This window comes from Nelumbo lutea, chromosome 1, assembly GCF_056320005.1.
Source record: "Nelumbo lutea isolate HS-2025 chromosome 1, American lotus-T2T, whole genome shotgun sequence".
Lineage (NCBI taxonomy): Eukaryota > Viridiplantae > Streptophyta > Magnoliopsida > Proteales > Nelumbonaceae > Nelumbo > Nelumbo lutea.
The window spans coordinates 169,631,146-169,641,310 of record NC_142684.1 but is presented as its reverse complement, the minus strand read 5'-3'; the positions used below and the strand labels follow the sequence as shown (position 1 = coordinate 169,641,310).

Here is a 10,165-nt window from a genome sequence, read left to right as displayed (position 1 = left end):
CAGCCCTTGTAATAGAATAACAAATATGAGTTGGAATTTCCTACCACGACAACTTTACCCATACCTACCCACATAATATTGCAGCCACACATGAGAAAAAATATAATCCTCTTACATGTTATTATGTATGGGGAGATATTCCCAATACAATGAGGCAGTGTTTAGTGGGTAGGAGATCCAGAGTCAATATAAAGATCGCTTCACATTCACATCTCAATGTGCATTGAGAACATCTCTTGTACTTGCCAACACAAGATTATTGTGGGGAATTTGGGATTAAGGGAGGGGGATGGGCTATCCCCTTTGTGTAGCATCATGAAGCAGAAAAAAGTCCATCCTATCAAGATCATGGATCCTGTTAGAATTAGGTCCATTTAACAAAAAATAATTTCTATAAGGATTGAATGGTGAGACGTAAGCAAACCAGCAAACTAGGTCTATTTTCTCTTTGATACCTGGTGATTGGAGTCCATCTACGCGGAAGGGGTGTCCATGAAAAATCGAAAAACCGAATAGAATCAAGAAAATAGAACCACAAAATGCGGTTAATCGAACCGGTCGATTCGGTTTTGGTTCAGAATTTTTGAAAAATCAAAGAATCAGTTTGGTTTTTGGTTAATCTATAAAAAACCGACGGTTAACCGAACTGATCGATATATATATTTATATATATATTTTATAAATATTTTTAATATATGTTACATATTTTCTATGTATTTTATATAAATATATATTCATTATATAAAATATATACTTATATTATATTTATAATGATCTATTTATAAATATATTATATATTTTTAAAATATTTAAAATATATTATATATCATTATTATTTATAATATAATATTATAAATCAGTGAACCAGTTAATTGATGGTACCGATTCGATTTTGATTTAACAAAATAAAAAAACCAATACCACTGATTCAGTTTACAAAAAAGACTATAATTCAATTAACCTAACCGTGAATACCCCTACTGCGTGGTATAGATGAAGAGAAGGGGCGCCCTCTTACTTGTGTCGACTGTCGACACCGGCTTCGGACAAGTCATTGAGTCAATGTACGTTGTCTTTTTCCACCAATTTCTTAAGCTCCCCCATTTCTAAACCTTTTATTATTTACAGTGTTCTCCTAACAGAATTTCATTTCTCAAGGCCTTAAATAAAAGGACAGAGAATTTGAAAACTTTGTATAAATTTTTATGTTTATTTCTACCAACAAATATTGTCGAGATGAACGCACGAAAGTGAAAAGTCTTCACAAAATAGAAAGAAATGTAATGAATGTGATGAAATGAGATCAGGAACTTAGTTAAGATAATAATAAGATATTTTTCGGAATGGTGGTCTGGACTCTAGACGTAAGCAAGATAAATATATATTTTAATATTTTTCGGAAAATACGGACAAATCCAACGATTTCTGATTTTCACCGCAGAATTATAAACATTCAAAATGTTAAGAATCCACTCCACGTACCAATTTTTTCATTCTCATCTCCTCTCGGCAATTCATCCTGCCTCTTTGGGCCTACGAATTCTGACCCTGAGCTGAAGCGTTATTCTCCTATAATTTTTTCATTCACCAGTTACTGACTGTTACTGGGTAAGGGCGGAGGGAGCTAACGTATCAGGCGCAGACCGAAAGTCAGCGCGACAGTGAAAATTTACTCCAGAGCCCAGAGGAGACTGAGAACAGCATCTCAGATTTTTAACATCTTGTAATTTACCCTGTCTTTCCTCTCTATTTAATTTTTCCCACTTAACGTCGAACACCTCGAGTCCTCCAATTTACTTATCAGGGGACCTTCTGTAATAGATCAGGCAGGAAAATAGTTAGTCTCCTCTCTCTCTCTCTCTCATTGTTTCAGAGCTCGAAGAAGCTTCAGGTAACAAGAGTTGCCGTTAGCAAGAGGAATACGTGAAATCGATGGAGAGGGGGAGATTCAGATCCGCTGAGAACTTTCTGGTTCTTGGGTTTCTCTTTAGCTTTCTTCGCCATCTCTCCGCGCTTTCAATTACTGTAAACGACGTGGAGTGCGTCTACGAGTACGTGCTTTACGAAGGAGACTCTGTTTCTGGCAATTTTGTTGTTGTGGATCACGATATCTTCTGGAGCTCAGATCATCCTGGCATCGATTTAACTGTAAGCGTTTTGGCTTCCCTGATCTTGTGATGTCCATATTTTATTGGTTGATTCGCTGGGGTTCGTGTTTGGTTTTCAGTTGTGATTTTTTTCCTCTTGGGGGAAGGTGGGGGTGGGGAGAAATTTGTGTTCCCTGCTAACTTGTGTTAAAATTTCTAGGGTTCTTCTTCCAATTTCCTGTTCTTTGAATTATTATACCGAAAGTTTTGTGTTTCTTAGGTTGCTAGTAAAAAAAATTATGAGACTTTACCCTTTTGGTATTTCAAAGTACTTTTGTGCTAGTCTACATTGGTTCATGGTTTCAACTTAAGAAGGGTGAAGGGTTATTATACAAAAAATAAATTGCAGTATCACTGTCGTCACTTTACATGTTCTTCAAAGTTAGAGAAGTTCGTAACCCCTTAATTTTACCTTTGCATATTTCTGGGCCTCTAGCATCTGACTTGCTTAAATGTCATTTTGTTTCCAATTTCTATTACAAATCAGGGCCTCTAGCATGACAATTATTTTTAGTATTTCACTCTACCTTGACAAGGCCATTCAAACTAAGCTCCCTGTTTCACAAGCCACTGGAGCTACATTGGATTACAGGATAATGAGGATATTTCTGTTTCCATCAATCTGAATCTGGGTGTTCAGATTGAAGTTGATTGAATGCTCCATATCTGGATTTGCACCTTTGATCTTGGTGTCAAGGTTGTTGTCTAGACAGCCTTAGACTCAAAAGCAGTTAGAAGACAGCCTTAGACTCAAAAGCAGTTAGAACTTCGAAACCAAAGTTGTGTTAAACTTCTTACCATAGCTGTCAAGACAATGCCTAAGCAACATGTAGGAAGTTCCATACCTTTATTTGCCTAGACCGTACCCAAGGTATACAGTACACTCAAGTCAGTCATGCAATGCTACTTAATGGATGTCTACAACCAAGCATATATCTTATTTTTATCATTCAGTAGTGCTATAATGGTTAAGTCCGAATTAGAGTGGGATGGACAAAATGAAGGGGTGCATCCGGAGGCTTATGTGATAGGTGAATACCACATAGATTAAAAGGAAAATTCTATAAAACAGTTGCAAGGCCAACTGTGCTGTATGGAGTAGAGTGTTGGGCAATCAAGAAACAACATATCCAAAAAAATGAGTGTGGCAGTAATGCATATGTAGAGATGGATGAGTGAAAACCTAGAAAGGATAGGGTCATAAATGAAGTCATTTGAAGGAACCTATGAGTATATCTTATAGTTTAGGCTAAAGATGGTTTGATTACATGCGTACACTTGTAAGACGAAGTGATCTGTTGAAAGTTGAATGGGCTAGAAGGGATAGGGGCAGATCAAAGAGGACATTGGTCGAAGTAGTAAGTAGGGATCAATGGACTGGGTTTGGATGAGTGAAAACCTAGAAAGGATAGGGTCATAAATGAAGTCATTTGAAGGAACCTATGATTATATCTTATAGTTTAGGCTAAAGATGGTTTGATTACATGCGTACACTTGTAAGATGAAGTGATCTGTTGAAAGTTGAATGGGCTAGAAGGGATAGGGGCAGATCAAAGAGGACATTGGTCGAGGTAGTAAGTAGGGATCAATGGACTGGGTTTGGGCTGGATCCAAGCCGAATCCAATCTGGTTAGAATGGATTGTATGGGTTGAAAAGGTCCAAATTTTTTGGTCCAATACTTTTTAGCAGTTTGAATTGGAGATGTCCACAAACTCCAAAGTCCAATCCAAGTCTAGGAGTGTCCCATGTCTCTTCCCCCCCTCTCTCCGTTGGACATATCCCTCTTTCTCGTTTCCTGTGATTACTCACCAGCATGATTTCATGGATGGAGAATTGAAGGCGGTGAGAAAGCCTTCATCTGTGGTGGAAAAAACTGGGGAACCCTATTGAGATCGAGAAAGGTGGGCCTGGGTCTGTGTTTCAGGGTCTTTTCCGTGATGGGAAGTCAGTTGCTGTTAAGAAGCTTGATGTATGTATCTTTGTTGTAGGCAGAGAGAGTTTCAGAATGAGTTGCAGATTCTTGGTGGGCTATGAGTGTTGTTTTTTGTTTCGCTTTTGGGGCATTGTGTTGAGAAGAAAAACAAGTTTCTTGTGTATGAGTATATGCCCAATGGAAGCTTGCAGGAATCCCTTTTTGGTGAAGGCTTGTATCATCGAACTTGAATTGGGATCGGTATTTTGAGATTATACTTGACATTGCTCAAGTGCTTTTTTTTTTGCTTCTGAGTGTGATCCTCCATTTTTTCATGGTGATATAAAGGCGGGTAATGTTCTGCTGAGTTTGGATTACCAAGCAAAGGTCTCAGATTTTGGGTTTTTGAGGATTAAGATGGAAAGTGAATTTGGGTTTGAATTGTTCAGCCAGGAATTGAGTCAGAGCCAAGAGCATTGGAAAACAAGTGCTTTTTGGAAATTCTATTTCTGCACAGACTCCAACAGATGGAACTCCAGTTGATAGTGCTACTGAGGTAGATTTCCTGTAATTTTTTTGCCATTTTCCTGTAATTTTCTGTATTGTTTCTGCATTTTATTCATATTTTTTTCTGCATATATTTCCTGTAAGTTTTTCTTCATTTTTCCTGTGAATTTTTTTCTTTTTTTTTTATTTTCATTTATCTTTTTTCTGCAATTTCCTGTAACTTTTCGCATTTTTATATCTTTTTGCTTTTTTCCTGTAGTTTTTTTTTTCTGCAAATTTAGTTTTATTTTTTCTGTATATTTTCAGCATTTTTTATGTAATTTTTGTTATTTCAATCAGTTTGGATCGGATTGGATACATTTGGACCCATCTGCATTTAAATGAATTGACTTGAATTCTGTTAATGTCAGAATTGGATCGAATGGGGTCCAAACTGTTTATAAGTGGACTAACATCAGATCAGATTGGATTGAACCAAAACCTGGTCTATTGACACCTCTAGTAGTAATAAATGATTTAAGTGTTTGTAATTTAATAATGGATATAGCATTAAACAGAACAGAATAGTAAAACAGGATTCATGTAGCCAATCCCATATAATTGGGAACTTTGGATAAGGCTTAGATGATGGATGTAGGTGTATGATGTGATTCTGATATATCCCAGAAGCTCACATATAAATCTCCAAAAGGCCCAAGGCCATATGATCCAATCCATTCAAGACTCGAGTAGCCAGGGCCCAGGCACCAGACCCAACATTACATGTGGCCCACCAATTAAGTATTTTTACATAAGGATGCCACATCAGCAAAGTAGTTACACCTTGCATTTTTTTTCCCGATTTCTTTAGAGTTTAGACCTTGAATGTTTTACGTGAGTTGCCTTGTAATAAATAGTGGGATCTAGAATGAATATTTAGTTGAGAATTTTCCCTCCAAATCTCCTCTCTTTCTATCTATCTATCTCTGCTTCAGGAGATTGAGTTTCCTTGAAGGGCTCCTTCAGCAGGCAGATCCCACCAATTCCCATCAGACTTCAAAATATAAAAGATAAATATCACATTGCTTAATAAATAAATACGTATGTACTGTGTCACTGGATTTAGGTGCTTTTGGCTCACCAGATTAGACTCTCCAGTATATGCCAGATACCCCCATCCCTATATATGAATTCCTTGAATGCTGACTCATACCTGGCACCTAGATTTCTTAGAAGGCATAACAAACTCCAAAATGAGTAGCCTCACTGAAGGCCTAGGAAATTACAAGGAGAAAGAGGTGATTGGTTCTTCCATTTCTTCAGCATGTGGCTCTTATGGAAGGAAATTGTCAATCCTTAGCAGGCCAACTGGAAAAATGCGATTTTCCAAAACAATCAATTGTTGTTAAAAGGGTTTTCACCATGAGTTCACCTTTTAGCACCTGCTGACCTGTACCAAACACAACCTACCTTGTGTATTGTCATCAGTATTTACGTGATTCAGTTCTTCTGGCTTTGGAAAATTTGGAAATCATTTAAATGATCAACATTGATTGATTGCATAAATCTACATTTTATTTGTATTAATTGGAACTGTGAGTTCCATAGAATGTGGTGTTGACAGCTTTCAACTTATTTTATTTTAATCATTGAATTAAGTTGCTTTGGATCAATACTGTAAAAAGTAAAAACATTATTTCTGTAGAAAAACATCTAATGGCATGAAAACTACAATATTTAATGATGTCAAGGGTGTTTCAAAACCTTCTATCCTCTAATCCATGGTTTCTAACCCATGAAGCGAACTTCAAACTGTAGTTTAAGCCACACTATTTGGTGTGCAAGTCAGCACATGTTTTCCTTTCCTTTTCCATTATCACATGCCACATTGCCACTCAGTGCAACTTATCAATTCATCAATAGCTGCAGTACATATATTTCAACTATGTTCAGGTTAGCAATTAATCATAAACTTGGGTTTCATACAGGTGACATCTCCTGCAGGCAATACAGTTCACACTTTGAAGGGAACATCAGGAGACAAATTTGAGTTCAAGGCTCCACGAAGTGGAATGTACAAATTCTGTTTTCATAATCCTCATTCAACTCCAGAGACAGTATCGTTTTACATACATGTCGGTCATATCCCTAATGAGCACAACCTTGCTAAAGATGGTTAGTTTAATTGTACATTGTCAAATGATGATGATCTTGCAGGAGCTTTTGCTAATTCCTCACTGCCATTTTTATTGAGCTCAATGTTTATAATGTTTTCATGCCATTGGTTTTTTATTTGGATTTTTATTTCAGAACACTTGGACCCCATAAATGTTAAAATTGCTGAGCTGAGAGAAGCATTGGGGTCTGTTATGGCAGAGCAAAAGTATCTGAAGGCACGTGATGCTCGTCATCGCCACAGTAATCTCTCTCTCTCTCTCTCTCTATCTCTCTATCTCTCTCTCTCTCTCACACACACACACATTTGACAGTGTTATAGATTTTTTGTAACATGATGATATTAAACAGTATTGAATTTTTTTTTCTTGCAACCATCCCCGCCCAAAAGAAAAAACATATCTCTTAAATGTTAATTTTGTAATAGGGAAAAGAAGAGAAAAACCCTATTTATGCGCATTTACATGACCATAGTAGAGATGTAGAGAAAGGAAATATATATAAGCTGTCCATTATTGGTAATAACGTGAAAAAAGATTGCTACTACATCTTCCTTTTAGGCCTAAAGTGCAGGAACTGTGGTCCCCACCAACACAACACAGAATGAAGCTAAATTTTGATGGGAGCTCTAGAGGCAACCCGGGACTGCCAGGAGTTGGGGGAGTATTCAGAAGTGGAGATGGTAAAATTGTAACTATGTATATGGGGCCTATAGGAGTATGGGACTCTTTGATGGCAAGAGGTAATGGCTTTGCTTCAAGGTGTGAGATTTTCCAAACAGATGGGGTTGCGCCAAATGGAGATGGAGGGAAACTCTAAGATGCTCATTGATTGGTTGAAATTGGGTTGTTAGGGAGCTTGGATATATAGGCATGCCATAAGGGCAATCACCAACATAACAAAGGAGATTGGAGCTTCTTTCAAGCGGACTAGAAGGCCAGCTAATGGACTAGCTGATACTTTAGCTAAACAGGGGATAATGAGGAAGAATCTATTCTGGGCAGAATTGTAAAAAGGATTTTAGGGTTTAGCACCCTTTTCAGGGGATGGAAGTTGTACCTGATATTTCTTAATTTGCTTAATGAAGTTACCATTTCCAATCAAAAGAAAAAAAATGTGAAAAAAAAAAGAAAAGAATAGCAAAATTAAACCATTAAGTAGATGTAGACATACACCAATCCAATCCAGCAATAGATTGTTGATTCATGTGCACATGCAGGGTGGCGATATGAGTCTGTGTTCCACATTAAGTTTCCCACATGTTGATATATGCACATAAAAATGTCATGGTTAGCTTCATTTTGTATCTTTCCAGAAATCCTTCTCACTTTTTCCATAGCCCATTTTAAGGATGCAGTAGCTCCAATACTATTATTATTTTTTAATTGGCAACAATAGCCCCAATGTCATGTTCATTCCTCCACAGTCAATTCTGGCTTGTATTGCATCAGTTCCAAACCAATTACTTTGGATTATAACCCCTTACGTGAATTTGATCTGTGTAATGTTTATAACTGGCAGACTGCCTACCTCATGTTTTCCATCAGTGAGAAGAATATATCATATTGATACCTGAATACTTTACATTTAGATATCAGCGTTAGATACCCAGTAGGCCCGTACAGCAGTGGATGGGTGCATGTTTCAGAAGTGTTGCGTATAATAAGTATATTTTTGAAACATGTATAATCAAGGTTCAAAGTATCAACACGTATTGGCCCATATCGGCCAATATGTATTGTGTTGGTGGCTTTCCGATATGCCCCTACAGGGGTTGTATTGGGTCAGCCACTGATTCAGAGGGTAGCCGGGCCTTAAACCGGCTACTCTGAACCGATTTTGAAAAAAAAAAAGTAAAACATAAAAAAAAAGCACCGACACAGGCCGGTACGCTGGTTAGAACCTTGTGTATAATGATGATTTCTCAAAAAAAAGTATAATGGTATGGTTTGATGATCATGCTGTAAGAAATCTGTTTATGTTAGAAGTTTAATTAATTTGGCAAGAATATAAGTATTGGAAAATGAAATTTGGCTTCAAATACTAGATAGAAAAAGCATGATATAAGCATATCCGTATTGCTGTCAGTATCGATATCTAGGCATCATAGAAAAGAACTATCCTAAAACTATTGCACGGATCCTAGGCACTGAAGAGTTACATGTTTATTGTTGCTGTTGTTATTGTCATTATGATGATATTCATGGAATATTTTATATTCTCATTGCAGCAAACGAGAGCACTCAGAGACGTGTTATCTTCTATACATTAGCAGAGTACCTTATGTTGATTTGTGCAAGTGGATTGCAGGTGGTGTATATTCGCCGCCTGTTTAGCAAGTCAGTTGCTTACAACAGAGTTTGAATTCAAGTACCCTTACTAATGTTACTTGTCTTATTAACCGTAGAAATTTTCAGCTAAATTCTAGGAGTCTTTCTTTTTGTTATTTTATAAACTAAAGTCGAGTCATAATCTTTTTTCTATTCCTGTTTCTCTAGTCTGTACTGTCCCCTGCAAGCTGTAATTGATTGAGAAGATTTTCTGAGACTCCCTTCTGTAACAGTCACAAATGCCTCATTTACAGGTCATAATGAAAATGAAATTTAGATTAAGAACCGGAAAGAGAATAGCGGCTGATTCATTAGCATCTTGGATGTTTCTTTTTCTTTTTTATTTTTTGAAGAATCCATCATATTTTTAGTGTTAATATAAGAGAAAGATCTATGAGAATTGCTTTTATAACCAGAAATTGATTTGATTTGAACTAAAGGAGAAAGATGAATGGTAGTCCAAGATCTAAGATAACCCTGTTGGTGGAGAGTTCACCAAACTTGATCTCCAAAATTCCCATCAAAGATACAGGCATTTTATGAGTAGCTCGATTACCTTTGCACTTATGAAGATGAATTGAACCTGAGGAATATTTTTACAAGTACATAAAATGAGATCAGAAAAATACAGTCGTTGCTATGGAGATTCAGGATGCAAGTTTAAAGCCAAAGTGGATAATAGTCAGAATAAAAATCGCAGATTGGCATCCTATATTCACAACAAAAGATGCAACTTTTCGAAATTACCATCGGCTCAGCTTCCATTACTCCAAAATGGCAGCCTGTAGTAGCAAGAGATAAGCCATGTTGAAATCTGACAACAAACCATAAGTAGCTTTTTTATTTAATAATATATCTCCTACCACAATTTACTTCCGCTCCTCCCCTGGTGGACCTACAAACAAGAACCTGTTAATGTATGAGTCAACATGATCTAACTAGTAACTACAGGGTCAAGATCAATAATAACATTATTATACAAGATGTTACTAGTAAGTTATAAGCTCCAATTTGAAGTTTTAACTACATTTGTAAAGATAAATGAGTCTCTAACTTCTTTATGTAATAAAAGCAAGCCTCCCGGCAATGCTAAAAACTCATCCTAATCTGCTTT

General features: G+C 36.7%; 1 protein-coding gene across 1 annotated transcript; it reads left to right on the top strand.

Annotated features, from left to right (window-relative positions):
* Nucleotides 1-967: 967 nt before the first annotated feature.
* On the top strand, nucleotides 968-9,343 carry LOC148879109 (transmembrane emp24 domain-containing protein p24beta3-like). The gene is made up of 4 exons (XM_088960508.1): nucleotides 968-2,148; nucleotides 6,535-6,721; nucleotides 6,857-6,964; nucleotides 8,952-9,343. The coding sequence occupies exons 1-4, from the start codon at nucleotides 1,933-1,935 to the stop codon at nucleotides 9,083-9,085; spliced, it is 645 nt and encodes a 214-aa protein (XP_088816634.1). The 5' UTR covers nucleotides 968-1,932; the 3' UTR covers nucleotides 9,086-9,343.
* The last annotated feature ends 822 nt before the right edge of the window (nucleotides 9,344-10,165 follow it).